We start from the raw sequence: 19243 nt of genomic DNA on the forward strand, positions 1-19243 counted from the left end.
AGAGAGAGAGAGAGAGAGAGAGAGAGAGAGAGAGAGAGAGAGAGAGATGCGCACAGAGAGAATCTCACGCAGGCTCCACACTGTCAACATGAAGTCCAACACAGGGCATCGATCCCGCAACCGTAAGATCGTGACCTGAGCCAAAACCAAGAGGCGGACACCCAACTCTCTCCAAGAGCCACCCAGGTGCCCCTCGATGGTTGGTTTTTAATGCATTTTCAGAAAAAAAGTTACGATAGATAAAACTTAGTTAGAACATATTATGTGCGAGGTACTATTCTAAGAGCTTTCCAACATTAATTTCTTTTCCAACCCTCGCAACTTTATGAGGTGCCAGTGTTATTCCTATTTTCGATGAGGGAAATGAGCCCACAGAGTACAAATAACTTGCCTGAAGTAACCTGGGGGTTGGGCGGATAGGTCTGCGCCCTAACCACGCACCGAAGCACACCTCTTCTGATAAACACCGGATGCCTGGCGCCCTTTCGCAATCAGTTCCGCAAAGGTCCAGCTGTAAATCCAGCAACCGCTCCAGAAGCCTGTGTGACCAACGTTCGCTTGCCTCATCTACACATACTCTGTTCCCAGATGCCGCAGAGCATACAGACGTCAAGTTCCGCTGAAAACCTGAACGTGATGGCTCTGAATGGTATTTGTCTGGAGCCCGTATCAACGTACTCTCTCTTAGCCATTCGACAAATAGAAAGCATGTGCCGTGGGCATGGCATTGAACCAGACGCCGTGAGGCACAAAGATGTGTAAGATATTAACGGCGACCGTTAAGGGCATTCAAGAAAGACTCATGCTGTGACTCCCATCATCAGTTTTCATTGATGAACTCCTTCTTCCTTCACATTTTGGCTTTACAGAGATGGTGTCAGGGAAGGAAACTGTCCTAGGACATCCCTGTTAAGTGTACATGAACTCCATGTTCCAAAGCACTCATGAATCACGAGTGCCCATGCTCATGGATCCGAAATGCAACATAGGTGATAAGACTACAGGCTGAGTTCAAGTTCTAGCTGTGCCATTGCTAGCTAGAAACTATTCAGCCCCTCCAAGCCTCAGTAAAATTTGCCTCTCCTCTTTCAGCTCTCATAAACAGGGGGACTCATATAGTTGGCAGCTACCTCCCTGACTTTTTAGTTCAATATGTACTTATTGGGCACCCACTGTGTCAGGTGTTGGCTCAACCCCGGGAGACGAGGAAAAGGCAGGGTCTCTGTCATTAAGGATTTTATAGTCTTGCCACCTAAGGGTGATGGATATAGCTCACTTGAAGAGGAAACAATGACATCTTTACCCTCCCAGCCCTAGGAAGGTACTGCTGTCCAGAGTCTTTAGCCTGTATTTATTAGAGACTTTTTTCTTTTTTTTTTTTAACTGGGCCATTAAGTCTATTTTGCCTTCCAACTCCGAGGTGTTCCCTCTGAGGGTCATGATGGATCTGCAGGTAAGAATATTCTTTGCCTGTCCATGCTCAGCTCCTTTCTTAAACTGAAGCCTCCAGGGGCAGCTGGGCAGCTTAATCGGTTAAGCGTCCGACTTCAGCTCAGGTCATGATCTTGCGGTTCGTGAGTTCGAGCCCCGCGTCGGGTTCTGTGCTGATGGCTCGGAGCCTGGAACCTGCCTTGGATTCTGTGTCTCCCTCTCTCTCTGTCTCCCCCGCCCCCACTTGCGTTCTGTCTCTCAAAAATGAATAAACATTTTTAAAAAATTAAAAAAAAAAAAGAGAAAGAAAGAAACTGAAGCCTCCAATCACCCAAAGAGAATGTGGGATCTAGCCAGATGCTGAAGGCTAGACAGCTTGCTTTGATGATTTCTTATTAAAATCAGATGCTAAACAGCACTCCGATTATTTGCATGTTTGTTTTTCCTAGTCACAAGTAATGTCATTACTGAAAAATGTGCGGAAATATATTTATTTGGCTTAACAGTCCCTGTGCTGATGTTTCTATTTCCCTTGGAATGCCACAGCCATGTTAAGGCAAACTTGGCATCGTGGTAGAGTCCAACCAATCATAAGAAAACACCTCCCTCCAGCTCATTTCCCATTTGGGGGATGACTACCTATTTCTCCTTCTCCCTCCTGGCCAAACCTCTTAAAAGAAGCCTGCTTCCTCTGGGGCGCCTGGGGGGCTCAGTCGGTTAAGCATCCGACTCTCGTTTTCAGCTCAGGTCATGATCTCACAGTCCATGAGTTCGAGCCCGGGCGCGTTGGGCTCTGCCCTGACAGCGTGGAGCCTGCTTGGGATTCTCTCTCTCTCCCTCTCCCTCTCTCTCTCTCTCTCTCTCTCTCTGCCCCTCCCCCACTCACGCTGTCTCTCTCAAAAAACAAACTTTAAAAAATAAAGAAGTCTACTTCCTCTTCTCTCGTTCACGCCCCAACCACAGGCTCTAAATCCCAGCCAGGTGGGTTCCCCAAAACCGTTCTCCCCAGAACACCAATGACCAGTTGTCACCAGTTGTCACTCAACACACAGGATGCTCCTCCGTCCTTGCCATCCCGTCAGGACCTGCCAGAGTTGACCCTTCTCCTTTCCTGAACACTTTCCTGTTCTGCACAGGTGATAACTACCAGCTCCTCCCGGTTTTTTTCCTAGCTCTCCAGCGGGCCTCGCCTGTCCTCCGGAAGCTTCCACTGCCTCTGCACATAACTTACAGGGCGGTGGTCTTCCGGGTGCTCTTCTGCAGCCCTTCTGTGCTTCTCACTTTGTATCTTCACCTTGGAGTTCCCACCCCCGGGCTTCAAACGAATAAGCAGGCACGCATGGCTTCCAGATCTCTCCTGATCTCAGTTCTCTACATCCAGTGGCCTTCTATCTTGGGCATCTTGGAAGCACATCAAAGCCACCCTACCCCGAAATCAATCATCAATTCCCCCACCAACCCACTCATCTTCAGTGTCCCCGATGGAGTGAGTGGTGCCTCTACCCATCTTACTACTTGGCGAGAAGCCAGACTGGTGCTTTACTCTTCCCTCACCCTCTCCATCCGACCTGAGTTCATTCTGTTTTCTAAAGACCTCTTGCAACGGTCCACAGTCTTCGGTGCCTAATGCCCCCATCCTAGTCTGGGACTGTCTTCATCTTTCCCCGGCCTTACAACCAACCACTTGCTTCCTCCCACCAACAGCATCCTTGTGACCCACATCAACAGGAATACTCAAAATCCCACTTGATTCCATGAGAGCAAGGAGGGGTCTCCTTAAGCGTATAACAGTCTCCTCTCATTCCACAAATACATACATGGAGTTATATTATGAAGCTGACGACAACATTTGGTCGCACTCCAAACTTTGCCCAGGCTCAAAGAATGTTCTTGCTAAAAGGCAAGTCCTCCAATGGCTTCAGTAGGATGGGGCACTGAGGTCAAGTCCAGACTCTGTAAGAGACCCCGTGAGGCCCTTCACAAGCAGATCCTTGCAGATCCTTCTTTCTCCTCATTTTTCACTACTCTCTGCTTCTCCCCCTCAGCAATCCTTCTCAAACCCAAGCCTCTCTTTTAAGCTGTGGATTGACAATCTCTCCTCCTCTCTTCTCCAGACGCTCCTACACTTTTCTTTCCACCAGGAGAGAAGACTTCCTCACATTCATTGCCTCAGGCTTTGGTTAAACAACCATTTCTCTGGGGCACCTGTCCTGGTAACTTGTAACGCAGCTGGGTTTGTCTAATTTGAGGGGTTTTTTTTTTAATGTTTATTTTTGAGAGAGACAGAGAGAGAGGGAGACACAGAATCCGAAGCAGGCTCCAGAATCTGAGCTGTCAGCACAGAGCCCAACGCCGGGCTCGAACTCATGAACCACAAGATCACGACATGAGTTGAAGTCGGACACTTAACTGACTGAGCCACCCAGGCACCCCTGTCTAATGTGACTTCCTGGAGCCCCCGTGTGTCTCCTCTAATATCACAGACACTTGACTGTAATTGCTGGTTTTATTATCTATTTTTTCCTCAAGATCCCAACGTTTGGGAGGCAGGGGTCAGATATCTACTTGTTGTGGTATTTTGGGGGATGATGGCGGTGCCTGGCACATAAATCAATGCAACCTGCCAAGCTGCTATCCTTACTGAACCCTCCATGGCTCACAGATGTTTAAAAACCTAAGCTCTGACCAAGTAGATAACGTTACCTTGTTAGTTTGAAACGGGGACTCCACGGGACCACTGACGTTAGGGTACGAAGGCCTATGCCATCTCTCTCGCAAGGGCACATGTGTCCGTTCAACAGCATCAATGTTTGCAATATACCGATTTCACCCCTCTGCCTGAGTGGGACGAATACGAACTTCCCGCTCCAGAGCTGTGCCAGCGATGGTCCCCAGGGCCCTTACAGTGGGCAGAGCTGGTCTTATGCTGGATATAGAGGCAGTGATTCCATTTGCTAACAGTGCTCTTTAATCCTATGCTACAAAAGGATGTCGACGTAAGCCTCCGTGAAAACCGTAGGGTTTTTCTCTCTCCTCCAAGAAGCATATGCACTGCCCTTATCACAGGACAAGCTAGGAATCCCTAGTGGACAGGAACTGGCAGCGTGGGGTTCACCTGCCAACCAACCACCCCGGATCTCAGCGACAGGCTCCTTCTGAAGAGCTCAGAAGCCCGTCACACCAAGTCCAAAGGCGGAATCCAATTCCAATTTGGACGATCTTCATTACCCAAGGAGTGTTATTCAAAGAGCAACACTTCCAGAGATATGGGCTTGCCACGAAGGGATTCCTGGAGACTAGTGATTCCTAATGTCATCAATGACTCCGGTGAATTGGTGCAAGAAATAAAGGAAGAGGAGTCCGGCCCTGAGGGAAAGGGCAGCCAGCAACCAGATGAAGTAGTGAGCTAACAAGCCAGGCTTCAGGGCTGGCTCTTGTTGGGCTGGGAGCTTTGGAGTGAGGAGAACCTACCGCAGAAGGGCAGATGGGCTCAGGGAGAGGAGCTCCGTGCTCATGAGACTGCCTGCAAGTGTCCCGCCCAAGGACACCATGACCCCAGTATCGTGTTGTACGGAAAACGCTGGGCAAAAGCGTGTGGGCTATTCCTGGACCCTGTCACGAACATGAGGGGAGTTCCAGTGTATTCGGGCCTGGCCCTTCACTACTGCTAGCAGTTAGGGGGGCTCACACCAACAGACTGCTGTCAGGATTCACGGGTCCCCTGTCATGTGACAGGGCACCAGGTCATCAATTACCCCTTATTGCCAAGTTGTGGCCTTAGCCCAACACTAAGGAGGTAGACATGCCCAAAGGTGCAGTGAACGATTAAAAAGCAACCTCTGATTCTCTATGAATCGGGTTGTGGTCCTTTAAAGGTGTGATGGACTGAAACACCTCACTTTGGAAAAAGAAAATAGAGAATCTTTATAAGAAAATGTTAGGTCAGTAATTAGTTGAATGCTAAAACCAAAGAGAAAAGTTCCATTTATTTATTTATTTTTAAATGTTTTTTTTTTAAATTTTGTTTATGTTTTTGAGAGACAGAGACAGAGCGTGAGCTGGGGACAGAGAGAGGGGGAGTCACAGATTCCGAAGCAGGCTCCAGGCTCCAAGCTTTCAGCACAGAGCCCGACGTGGGGCTGGAACTCATGAACCACGAGATCATGACCTGAGCTGAAGTTGGCCGCCCAACTGACTGAGCCACCCAGGCACCCCCCATTTATTTTTTTTAAATTGATTTATTATTTGAGACAGAGAGAGAGAGAAAGAGAGAGAGAGAGAGAGAGAGAGAGAGAGAGAGAGAGAGAGAACATACACAAACAGGGGAGGGGGTGAGGGCGAGGGAGAGAGAGAATCTCAAGCAGACTCCTTGCCCAGCATGGAGCCCAACACAGGGCTTGAACTCACGAACCATGAGATCGTGACCTGACCCAAAATCAAGCGTTGGTCAGTTGACCGACTAAGCCACCCAGGCGCCCTTCCTTTTGTTTCACCATTACAGACGGCAAGTTAAATCGGCACAAAATTTGGCAAATAAGATATGTGTCTATTAGTGGATCAGATTGTTTACCACATTTTAAACAATTTCCTGACTTATTCCTCCACCTCAGCCACCAGTTCCGTGGTTTTAGTCTGTGTTTTAGGTCTACTTTGAACATCCCCAATTCAAGACACAGCTGTGTACCCAGAGGCTCCCGCCATTCTAGCTTGCTTCTGGCAACCGGTCCCACGGATTGTTTTCAAATTCGACTCCCTTGGAACCTAAAGTCTATGCACTTTTCTCACTGGGCTCAATTCACTGGGCCTTTGCTTTTTCATCCAATCCAGAGTCAATACTGTAGCGGGTTAAACTGTATCCACTCAAAAGACGTGTTTAAGCCCTAACACTGTGCCCATGTGTGTGACCTCATTTAGAAATAAGGTCTTTGCAGATATCATGGAGTTAGAGGTCCCTGGATGATTCAAGATGATCCTGGATAGAGGATCCAACGTCTGATGTTTTTCTAAGAGAAAGGAGAGGGGGCCCCGGCGACACAGAGAGACACGGGGGAAAGGCCATGGGCAGACAGAGGCAGGGACTGGAGTGATGGAGCTACAAGCCAAGGGACAGCTGGCTGAGGACAGCCCAGCAGCCACCAGGAGCTAGGAGAAAGGCATGGAACATTTACACCACCACTCCCACCGCCCCGCCCCCAGCTTCCAGGAGGAACCAGCCTTGCTAACACCTTGACTTTGGACTCTGGACCTTCAGAACTGTGAGACAACACATTGCTGTAGTTCTAAGCCACAAGCGTGTAGTGATTTGTTACTGCAGCCCTAGGAAACGAATACAGACGCCCGAATCGCCTCTGCTCCCTACCCCCCTTTTCCATCCATCTGGCAGAATGCCAGCACTTGATGGACCCAACTGTCTACGTCATCCAGAGCTGTACTTGGACAGCCAAAGCCACTGAAGCAGTCACTGGTGCCACGTAGAGTCCTAATCTGAAATTGGCCTGACTCTGCACATCCCTGTCCCCCCCTCCCCATGAAGAAATGAGCAGACTTATTGTCTGGAAAAGAGCAGCCGCCAGACGGGGTCAAGCCGGACTCCCGCCCTGTGCAGCCAGACCCTCTGGTGGCCTGGTTATTTCACGCGGGAGTTTCCATGCCTTTGCTGACTCGAGCCCTGCAATGTGTGCCTTGTATCCCCGCTCTGCCCCTAGCTTCTCAGCACCTCACCCACCCGCCTCGTCTCGTCTATCTTCCTCCTCGTCCTCTCTACCGGATCCCTCACGCCCGCTTCTCACCCTTATGTCACTTTCCCTGTACGATGACAACCAATCAGAAGGCACACACAGACAGCCCCTCGCAACCCAAGCCCCTGTAGACACGCGTACGTTTCTTCCAGCATCTCTCCCGTACTATGTCTTCTTCCTACTTCACAGCCAGACTCCTCCGAAAGCTCACTCCCACCTTCCCCCGTTTCCTATGAATTTCTCACTCCACACTAATCTGACATCTCTCCCCAAATCATCCACCCAGACAGCTTTTGCTAAGTTATCAATGATGAGCTCCAGCTGATCAGAATCACCCACACCAGACAACGTTCTTCCGTACCACCCCAGCCCCCTCACGGCACTGAACGTGGCTCATCACCCCCTCCTTGAAACATTTTCCACTCCTGGCTCCTGTCACACCACATTCTTCTGTTTTTCCTCCTACCTCTCTAGTCACCGCCTTCTCTTTTTTTTTTTTTTAAATCGAAGTGCAACCATACGGTGCTAGGTTACGTTCAGGTGTACAACGTCATGTTACATTTCGGGGCGCCCATCAAGATAAGCACCTGATCCCCTTTATCTATTTCACCCACCCCCACCCCCACCTCACCCTTTGACAACCACCAATTAAAAAAGGGGCAGAGGACCCGAAGAGACATTTTTCCCAAAAAACCCATGGAGATGGCCAACAGACACAAGAAAAGATACTCAACATCACCAATCACCCCAGGGAAATGCCAATTAAAACTACAATGATATTATCACCTTACGCTTGCCAAAGTGACTAAGCAAACAACCGAAGCAAAAAAAAACCCTTGTGCTCTGTTGCGGGGGACGTACACCGGTACAGCCACTGTGGAAAACGGTATGGAGGTTCCGCAAAAAATTAAAAGTAGAAATACTGGGCCACCTGCCTGGCTCGGTCAGTAGAGCATGCGACTCTTGATCTCACGGTTGTGAGTTCAAGCCCCACATTGGGTATAGAGATTAAACATAAAAGCTAAAAAAAAAAAAAAAAAAAGAAAAAAGAAAAAATAGAAATGCCCTATGATCCAGTAATCCACTACTGAATATCTACCCAAGGAAAACGAAACCACTAATTTGAAAAGATATGTGCATCCACAAGTTTATCGCAGCGTTGTGTACAACGGCCAAGACATGGAAGCTCCCAAACTGTCCGTGGATAGATGGATGGATAAAGAAGACGGGGTGTACGTATACAATGGACCATTTCTCAGCCATAAAAAGAAGGAGATCTGGGGCGCCTGGGCGGCTCCGTCAGTTGAGCGTCCGACTTCGGCTCAGGTCATGATCTCGTGATTTGTGAGTTCAAGCCCCGCATTAGGTCCCGTGCTGACAGCTCAGAGCCTGGAGCCTGCTTCGGATTCTGTCTCCCTCTCTCTGCTCCTCCCTGTTCTCTCTCTCTCTCTCTCTCTCTCTCTCTCAAAAACATAAAATAAAATAAACATTAAAAAATGTTTATAATAAAATAACATAAAAAAAAGAAAGAGATCTGCCATGTGCAGTAACATGGATGGAGCGAGAGGGTATAATGCTAAATGAAATACGTCAAAGTCACTGCCTTTCAATTCTCCTTTGCAAGTTCATACTCCTCTTTCGGTCACTAGTAACGATAGTCTTCCTTTGTCTTAATTTAAGACTGTCTTTGGCCGTGTTTTCTTTCCAGTCTTTCTATTCTATACTAGTTCCTTAGACCATTTCCTACATGGGCATCACTCTAATTAACACGGATGTGCAAAGACCCAAGATTTATGGACCCAGCGTAGACGTCTTCGTTGCATTCCATATAATCAACTCCCAACTTTAGACATCACAAAACCAACTCAAATCTAACCTGCAATCAGAATTCCAACTCCCCCCCGCCAATGACGCACACACCCTCCCCCACTCCTTCAAACCTGCCACTCTTGCAAAATACTCATCTCAGGAAAGGCTACCACCATACCCCCTAACCCAACACTAGAGTATCAAACATGACCTTTCTCTCTGTCTCCCTCCTAAATCCAACTTGTCATTAAGTCCTGCCACTTGTCCCTTATAACACCCAAATTCATCTACTTCTACTAGCAAATATTAGTCCAGGTTACTGTCATCTGCACGTGGCCTAATTGGTCTTCCTGGAGCCACTCATACCCTTGTCTAATTTGCTGTGCAGGATGAAGGCCCGGTGACAGTCCACTCTTTGGTGACCTCTCCAGCCTCAGCGGATATCACACTCCTAGCTCTCTAATTCCCTAGCCACTGGTCTTTCTTGCTTTCCCAGCCAGTTCAACTCTATTTCTTCTACCACAGGGCCTTTGCACAGGCTGTTTTGCTGCCTGGAGTGCTCAATTTCCTTTTTTAAAAAAAATTTTTTTTAATGTTTGTTTATTTTTGAGAGAGAGGGAGTCAGAGTGTGAGAGGGGAAGGGGCAGAGAGGGGCAGACACAGAATCCGAAGCAAACTCCAGGCTCTGAGCTCTCAGCACAGAGCACGATGGGGGGCTCAAACTCGTGAACCATGAGATCATGACCTGAGCCGAAATCAGATGCTTAACCGACTGAGGCACCCAGGTGCCCCTGGAGGGCTCATTTTCTAAATTCTTGCTCCTCTCCCGGATTTCAGCTCAAATTTCTTTTCCTCAGGACAGTTTCTTTGAGCCCTCAGACTGAGCCAAATTTCCCTCTCCTTCTCCCAAATGACTACCTCTCCTTCACTGCCCTTAACCACAACTGCGATCCTACCTGTATCCTTCTGTTTTGATCGCCTGCCTCCCCCCACTACACCGTGCGTGCCACAAGGTCACGGACAAGGTCTGGTTTTGCTCACCGTCATATCCCCAGAGCAGGTACAGTTTCAGTATGCATAGGTATCCAGTAACATTCTGTAAATTTTTTTTTTTTTTAATTTTTAAAAATATCACGTTGCTCAAGGCCCTAGGTACGAAGAAAAGCTTAGAAGCACAAAGGGAATTTTGGCACGTTGTAGATTTTCAGGGCCACCCCCCTGCAGCTTGTGATTTTCTGTCAAGAGGAAATAAAAGCATAATTCGGTGGCATCTTCATAGTTTATCCCTGCCAGTTCTATTTCTCTATAAATACAGTCCTCATTTTCAAGGAATTTGGAAAAGACGGTTGCAGTGGACTATTTTGGGGAGCCGCTGGTCTGTTCTGCTTCAGGGGGGCTATCACTTGTCTTTGTTCCCAGGGCAGCCGTGGCCAGCACTGCTGACTCCACAGAAGAAGCTGGGTGTGCCAGGCTAACTGCCTGGCAGGCCCTGGGCACGGCCTCTGAGGACAGGCTGCAAAGCCTGTAAAGTTCACCTCCAGGGGGACCCTTATTTTACGGTCTATCCATTACTGTTGTCTCCCTATGTCATGGCATGGTGATGTTCCAGTGTTTTCACCCCCACCCAGAGCGCAGGTCGGGGTCGTGGTGCTGCAGGCCTTGTCAGGACACTGGCCTTCCGCCTGGAATAGGAAGGCTGTATGAGCAGCCCGAGATGTGGAGATCTTCGAAAGATTCAGGCAATCGTGGGGGCGCCCGGGGGGCTCAGTCGGTTAAACGTCCGACTCTTGGTTTCGGCTCAGGTCATGATCTCATGGTTCATGAGTTCCAGCCCCCATGTCGGGCTCCGAGCTGACAACGTGGAGCTGGATGGGGATTCTCAACGCTCCCTCTCTCTCTGCCCCTCCCCTGCTCTCTCTCTCTCTCAAAATAAACACACTTCAAAAAAAATCCATGCAATTGTTGATGCCAAAATTGAGGAAAACGTTGACATCATAATTTCCCAATGTAGTTTCCTTCCTGTTATACAACTTACAAAGGAAGATTTCTGGGCATGTCTCTGAAGATGTGCTATGCACAGACACTAACCTGAGACCCAGGAAAACCACAGGATAGCAAATTATGGCAAATTATAAGGGCACTTCACTGTGGAAATAAAAACAGGCCAAGTATGGGCTACGTTAATGTCCTTTTCATATATTTTTTAAGAGCGCAATTTGAAATACAAATGCATAAAATGGATGTAACATACGGACTTCTCTGTAGTTAAAACTGTGGACATTATCTTATATATGAAAGAACAATACGTCTGCACACATACAAATCTATGCACACCAGCTAAAACTGGCCGACCATTAACAATCCCATCATCAACCGACCCTCTTGTCTACATAACGTTTGACTCTTATCGACACGTAGGAAAGTGTGCACTTTCAACTCCTACTTGAATATACATACAATTTATCATCTTATGAGCCCTTATGCTGCCATTTTTTTTTTCCTCCTCTGGGCCAAGAATTGGCACAAGTCTCTCCTTTCCAAAAATGAGGGATAATATTTTCCTTATCCAGTTAAGTACAAAGTATACTGAAGTGTAAACCATCAACTTTTTTTTTTTTTTAAACTGGAATAGTTTCACTCATTCCATGTACCCATCCATCTATTTGGATATAAAGATATTCCACAGTACATCCCTCTACCTTTTCTACTTTAGGAGCTGAATGTCTCTTAAAGAAAAAAAAAAAAAAACACTACATACAAATATCGCATTCAATTGCCAAGTTAATCAGTTAGGCCAAGTTAATCAGAGGGATGATAAGAACTTGCTAAGAATAGTTAATGATAAGAAGGATTCAAACTGCAACTCTGCCCGTCATGTGGTTTTTTTTCCTCCCCTAAATGAACAAAGTGCTCAACCTTTTCATGATCCGTGAGTAATGTAATGTCACTGTTTTTGCATCTGTCAAAGGACTAGTTTTCCAACATCCCGGAGAAGTCAGCACGCCTGATCTTTGCATGCAGGAAGCCTCCAAGCTTCACCTTAAGGTCTTGCCAAATGGACAAAACAAAGCTCTTGATTTGCCGGGAGGAAAGGCATCTACCAACACCCTCATTAGGGGATTCGTGCTGACGAATGGCCATTTGTTAATTGCATGTTTGTTTTATTATAAGCCATTTTCCACAGCAAAGTCAGGAAGACCATCATAAGGAATCTCGGGGAAATGGTTATTTTTTCCAGTGCTTACAGAACGCTACCTTTTTCTTTCTTGTTCAAGTGTCTTACACCTCACTGTGCCTAAAGGATATATTTAAGATTTCTCCTCTCGGAGGCCATGATCTAGTCTCACTCCGGCTGGGTGGACACGGGGGAGTCTCCCTCTGAGGTTTCTGCTTGCCCGTCAGTCTCTCAGTAGCGGTTAGAAATGCATGAAAGGCCTCCAGGTTTTAGTACAGCTGCGCAATGACCACGAGGGTGCAGAACGAAGTCAGGTGAAGGGGCTGACTTCCCAGGGATGACAGTTTAGAGATTCATGGAGTTCAGAGGTTCGCTCTAATCTCAAGAATTAACTTACTCTAGCAACAGGGGCATTGGGGCTTCCATCGAAGGAAGACTCAGAAAACACGAACCTGAGATGTCCACGAGAACTGTTTAAGATGTCAAGACTTTTGGGGGCGCCTGGGTGGTTCAGTTGGTCAGGCGTCCAACTGTGGCTCAGGTCATGGTCTCGTGGTCTGTGAGTTCGAGCCCCGCGTCGGGCTCTCTGCTGTTAGCGCAGAGCCCGCCCTGGATCCTCTGTCCTCTCCCTCCCCGCCCCTCCCCTGCTCGGGCTCACTCTCCCTTAAACAGAGACAAACATTTTAAAAGACAAAAAGATTTCAAGACTTTTTGCAACTTTCCTGTGTTCGCTATTCTCTTTCGGGTTCCCCAAAGCAATTAGCGTTAAAATTCCCAGATCTGTGGACTCCAGCTCAGGTACAACAAGCACCCCATCTCCTACTTGAGGGTTAGTCCCGGGGGTGAGGAAAAGGAGGAGGGGAGGTGATGATCCTGAGGAGGGGAGAGGATGGGTTGAGTTTTTGAGGATGAAGAGGAAGGAGGAAATGAAGCCCTGGAGTATAGGCCTGGAATGACCCGGGCATTCAATGAGCAAGATCAGAACAAAACGAACAAAAAAAGCATCTGCACAGCTGTTCCACCATCTTCCTTCAAATCCGACAGGGTGAAATCAGACCTCTTCCCGTATACACTTCCCTCTGCACACTCCTGCTCATTTAAAATATATCCACATAGCATGCCACATAAACTCATAATTTTAAGTCACGTAAAGTACTATTCTTACCCCTCTTTTACAGATGGGAAAACTGAGGTACAGAGTTGAATAAACTGGGCAAGGTCACGTAACTACCAAGTATCAGAGCTGGGGCTTGAACCCACACAGTCTGACCCTGGAGTCTCTGCTCTGTACTCCTCAGTGGTGCTGACTTTCCTCTGATCCCTTTGCTGCCCATTAAGCTGTCTCTGCCATTACCGTGATCTCTGTCTCCATTCTCCTGTGCTTTCCTGCCATGTCCAATAATCATTCATTCAAGATTTTTCCACCGTGGCATCACCTACTCTCATCTGCCAAAGACCATATAGAACTTATTTTCTGCTGTGTGCTGATTTTTACAGGAGCAGTGAAAATAAGGGTGAACAATGAGAAACAGATTCTCAGGGGAGGAAAGAAAGCATTCTACTACAGAAAAGGTGGAGTTCTAAGCCCATATTTATAGATGCAATACAAGTGGCCGATTAAAAACACAACCACCAAAAACCTGAGACGCAAGAAAACACACAGGGCTCCAAAAGCCGTTTCCAGTCGCCCTGCAGAATTATTAAACACAGGAGCAATTCTAGGGCTTGATTTTCCTTCCTTTGGTTCAGACAGCTCACAATAATTAAATTCTACTAATTAACGTACAGAGTTGGAAGTCAACAAACTCCCAATGCGAAACGAAGGAAAACAAAAAATAATCTTACCTGCAGATGTGTGTTTGAACTTTTCACTTTTCTTCTTCCTCCACTTCCAGGGCTTGAAAATCCTCCCCAGGTTGGCAAACTTACTCCTCCTCCGGATGGGTGGGGTGTGGGTACCTGGCACGAGGGAGTCAGAACGCATGGCCGCCAGCCTCTCCACTTCCTCTGCTGTTTTCCCCGAGAAAGAGATGGAAATAGAGGGGGGGGGGGAATAAAAGTGTTAAAATGGGATCCTCACAGATGGCCAGCGTTTTCCATGGTTACAGATAACAGAAACCACATGACTGAGGCTCCGTTTCTCTTTTCTGCCTCGTGGGTTGGAAGTCACACTGACGGGTTCTAAAGGCTGGAGACGGTCCGTCAGAACCCTGAGGATCTGGGGCACCCCCAAATTTACCCAACCTCAACGCACACCAGAGGAAGAGGTCAAGGAGGTGGCGGGAACAAACCCTCTTGACACATCAAGATTCCCCAACGAGGCAGGAAGAGGGCATTAGAAAGAGTCAAGTGACAGCCTGTGGAACGCCTGGTCCAGCAAGATCTCACGTAAGACTGGGCAGATGCCATCGCTGTAACACTGTCTGCTGAGACCAGAGGAGGGAGGGAAAGCATTGACCGGCTGTCTGTTTCAACGCCAGTGTCTCCACTGCCATGACTCTCCTTCCTGCTTTGCCCAGAACCAAAGCAGCACTGGAATCTGTTGAGTGAGTGTCTCTACCTTGGATGGACGCATTGTAGAATCACTCACCCTTAAGCAGACTTTACAATTGCTCTAGTTCCTCTAGGGTTTTTTGTTCCTGGCGTTTTGCTTTAATAATAATAATAATAATAATAATAATAATAATAATAATAATAAAGATTCTTAGAAATCGGGATCGGAGACTGACTTGAGGGGACACCTGGATTAATCCCAGTAACTTCACATGTGAGGACACGATGACCTTCAAACTCATAACGCCCAGCGGACACCTTCCTTAGAGGTCACAATCACCTTGACCTCCTTCATCACTTGTGAAGACACAACTCTTTTCCAACTTATGTGAGAATCTGCATACCCCAGTGAGGGACATATAGCCAGGTTTGACTTTCTAAGACAGAAAGAATTAGAAAAAAAAAATAATAATACTCCCCCCCTTGGCAAAATCAGGAGGGTGAGAGACACTCACTGTTCTAGAAAGTCAGGCTACATCTAGAGCCATGGGACTGATCCAAAACCACTCTGTTGGGCCTCTATCACCATCTTTGGAAAAATCACGCAGGCTTTGGCAACACAGGCTTCCTCCGAAGCTCCATCTCACGGCCTGGTAGTCTGCCTGAGACGGTTTTAACTCAAGAGACTCACTTACGCAAGAAATATATAGGGCATCTCCACCATGTGCCAGGCGGTGCGCTTGGTGACAGAGAGGACAGGTTGGCAAAGGCTCCTGACAGCAAGACTGAAGGGAAGTAGATGTATGTGGGAGATGTCGGGGAGCGAAACCAACAGGACATAGTGGGAGGGCCCGAGGGACAGGAGGTAGATCATTCCTAACGGCCAGACTTACGCCAGTGGAGTGACCCCCTTCGCTGACGGAAACAGGGAACACAGGGAAGGTGCAGGTTTGGTGTTGAGGGCAGCAACAATGTGGACGTGTTGCAAAGTGATGGCCCTTAAACCTCTGACTCCATGGTTACATGCATGGCAGCTCCTTTTTTTTTTTAATGTTTATTTTTGAAAGAGAGAGATAGAGCATGAGTGGGGGAGGGGCAGAGAGCGAGGGAGACACAGAATCCGAAGCAGGCTCCAGGCTCCGAGCTGTCAGCACAGAGCCCGACGCGGGACTCGAACTCACAGACGGCGAGATCATGAGCTGAGCCAAAGTTGGACGCTTCACTGACTGAGCCACTCAGGCGCCCCGGAAATCATTCTCTTTAAATGGTATCTGCTGCTTGGGTGGGTGCTTCTTCAACAATGCTCAGTAGCTGAGTCGCTATAGGGAGATCAGCCTTGGAAGCCAAGCCCCCACGAGAAATATAATGGTAAGGGTGCAAGCCGGATAATTTCCAAATGTGGAAATTACACACTAAGGGTTTTTTGTGTCCAGGAAAGAAGCAAAGTTGAGACAGTCCAGTGATTTGATTTTCACAAGATCACTTTCTCCTTCACATCCATCACCTTGTTTCCTTGTTTCTTTCCTTCGTCTCTAATGAGTGTTGCTCGTCCAGATTTTGCAAGACTCCAAACCTACATTCCCAACCCCAGTCTCCAGCTTTCAAACCTATTTATTTTTTTAATGAAAAAAAAATGTTCATTTTTGAGAGAGAGAATGCAAGTGAGGAAGGGGCAGAGAGAGAGAGGGGGACAGAGGGTCCGAAGTGGGCTCTGTGCTGACCGCAGCGAGCCCGACGTGGGGCTCGAACTCATGAACCACAAGATCATGACCTGAGCCAAAGTCAGATGCTTAACTGACGGAGCCACCCAGGCGCCCCAACCTATATTTTACACTATCGCGAGAGGACTCTTCCAGAAGCCTGCTTTTCCCAGAAGTTTTCGGTGGCTTCCCGCAACTTACAGTAGAGAGTTCTGACTTTCTGTCTTGGCCTCTGGAACCTCCATCTGAGTGGCTTGCCCAGAATTATCTGCTAGTTTCTCCCTCAACACACACGGTAGCCAAAACGGAAGTCTCGCTCAGCAACGGTCCCATCCTGGGATCTGCAGACCCCAACAGGCCATCATACACCACTGAAAATACATGCACGAGTTTGAGCCCATCTTGGTATCTGCCCTTGGTTGGGAGAGTTTCTACCTTTCTTTTGATTCTCTAATCTAAGACACAATAGATAAAAAATTTTAAAGTACCCAGACTGAGACTGCTCCAAATGTAGCCATCCTGAAATATCTTCTATGAAAGGTTTGATAAAGGAAGAGATTATATACTGAATCCCTCAAAAAAAAGAAATCAAGGTGTAAGTTATTCAGGACTGGTACTGAGATTTGCTCTCCCAGTTGACATCCAGTAATAATTTGTTAAATAATCTGAGGACATTTGATTCGGTCCGTTGACACCACGTCTTGCGAAGGATAAAATCAGACTCGCTAGCTGCCTTAAGAAAAATGCACCACCAGGACCAAAAGGCGGTGTCATAATCACATCTGTTCGAAAATGAATAAAAATTATTCTGAAATTACATTAAAATAATTACAAGAAATTAGGAGTGCCTTGGAAAAACCCAGAGTGGCAAGGAGCTGACAGAGTTTTCTAAAGGTGTAATTAGAACTCCATAGTTAAATGGATCTTTAACAAGTACATTATGAAATGCAGGGTGTTTAGCCTGTTTAAGTACAGATTATTGAGCAGACTGGATTACTCTAACTGATTTATAGTTTCATCAGCCACATTACATTCTCCCCCAATTCACTTGACAACAGGGGTTGGTTCCCAGCCTGTCTACTTTGCCAGTGGATAAGGAAATTTAGGAGGTTTACGGGTGAGGATTGGCACCCTAGGGTAAGGATGGGGAGAAAAGCATCAGAAAGTAAAAGAGAACTCCGAATAAAGTGGTCTCCAAGGTCGCGGAAGCACGGGAGGGAACAGGATGGGGACCAGGGGACAGGAAGGGCACACAGGCCAGGCGCGTTGAATACAACAGCCTTCTTTGGCCACAGATGATGAAAAGGCTCCTTTGCCCAAGCCCACTGCTCTGGAACGTGGCTTCCTCATGCTGCAGAGAGAGGAGACAGCTGTCCGGAGAAACTGCTCACTTAGACATGAATCATCTCGAATGTCAACTGCCAGGCCAGCATGCTGAACCAAAAGGGAGGAGGCGGCCGGCTGAGCTGCTTCAGAGATCTGCAGGAGAAAGGGGAGGCCTGGCCAGATGAGCTCTGGGATCTTTCCAGGGCCTCCAGGAAAATGCTCTTCTAAGGGACCAGGCGGCCTGGGCTCCCTTTCATGACATGTCTGGGATTTGCTTCACTCAGAGGGAGCAAAGTGGTTGGGACGTGATTTTTCTTTCCCTTTAGAAAAACAGAAGAGAGGAGCCCGGGTGGCTCAGTTGGTTGAGCGTCGGACTCCTGATCTCGGCTCAGGTCACGATCTCGCAGTTTGTGAGCTCGAGCCCCGCGTCGGGCTCTGCGCTGACAGTGCGGAGCCTGTTTGGGATTCTCTGTCTCCTTCTCTCTGCCTCTCCCTTGCTCACACTCTCTCTCTCTCAAAAATCAATAAACATTAAAAAAAAGAGAGAGAGGGGCGCCTGGGTGGCTCAGTCGGTTGGGCGTCCGACTTCAGCTCAGGTCACGATCTTGCGGTCCGTGAGTTCGAGCCCCGCGTCGGGCTCTGGGCTGATGGCTCAGAGCCTGGAGCCTGCTTCCGATTCTGTGTCTCCCTCTCTCTCTGCCCCTCCCCCGTTCATGCTCTGTCTCTCTCTGGCTCAAAAATAAATAAACGTTAAAAAAAATTTTTTTTTAAATATATAGAAAAGCAGGAGAGAAAAGACTTAACAGATGCATGATTTCCATTATGGAGAACCCAAGCACCTGTATCTGCATGTGCCCGAAGCCTGTCCCTTCTGGAAGCCTGGGTTGCTCCTGGTGGGCTCTTAAAGCATGCAACAGGAGGTGGTGGGCAAAGCAGGGGGCACTTCGGCTAGCACCCTTACCATTCTGTTTCTCATGGGGGCTCGGCTTCCAAGGCTCATCCAAAGGAAGAACTCCAACCCAGGAGTCCTAGAAAGTGTTAGTCATACAATTACCCCCTGAGAAGTTCAGAAGCCACAGGGTCTATGCTATCTGATGCCTGTAGTCATGAACGGAGGCAGAAAGACCAGGATCTCTGGCTAACCCTCCTCCCCCTGAGAGCTCTCTGTGTGCCAAGTGCTCCTTGGAGTTTTGGAGGACCCAAGATTCTCGCAAATTGGATACCAGCCTCGCAACCCAAAGTGAACTCAGAAATAGAAAGCTTATGTAGCCGGATCTGATAACATGCACTCCTTCCAATTCCATGAGGAGGGTATGTCGTGTCCACATTTCAGCATCCTAGGAGTGGTGGCCAAAGATGGGGGTGGAGGGGAGGTTAGCAGTCAGTTGATGATGCTCAATGGCCCAGGGCTGAACCCCACCCCCCACCTTTCTGCCATACTTTTCCTCACAGCTGCCAGATGGTGTCAAACAAGTACCCAGCCACACAGGAAATTCTCCACGACTCTGTCTTCCCCCTTTGGAAACACATACTTGTGCTTTTACGGACATACCTTATGGCAGGGAAATGAG

At 47.9% G+C, this 19243-nt stretch overlaps 1 protein-coding gene across 10 annotated transcripts in view; it reads right to left on the bottom strand.

Moving 5' to 3' along the window:
• PHACTR1 (phosphatase and actin regulator 1) overlaps positions 1-19243 on the bottom strand; it is a 567250-nt gene that overhangs the window by 200723 nt on the left and 347284 nt on the right. For all 10 annotated transcript variants that reach the window (XM_040460558.1, XM_040460556.1, XM_040460562.1 and 7 more), the window contains one exon: positions 13999-14163. In XM_040460558.1, the coding sequence (XP_040316492.1) occupies positions 13999-14163 (165 nt within the window). The remainder of the gene's footprint in view (positions 1-13998; positions 14164-19243) is intronic.

The sequence above is a fragment of the Herpailurus yagouaroundi genome, unplaced genomic scaffold, assembly GCF_014898765.1.
Source record: "Herpailurus yagouaroundi ecotype Mexico unplaced genomic scaffold, PumYag 250, whole genome shotgun sequence".
Classification (NCBI taxonomy): Eukaryota; Metazoa; Chordata; class Mammalia; order Carnivora; family Felidae; genus Herpailurus; species Herpailurus yagouaroundi.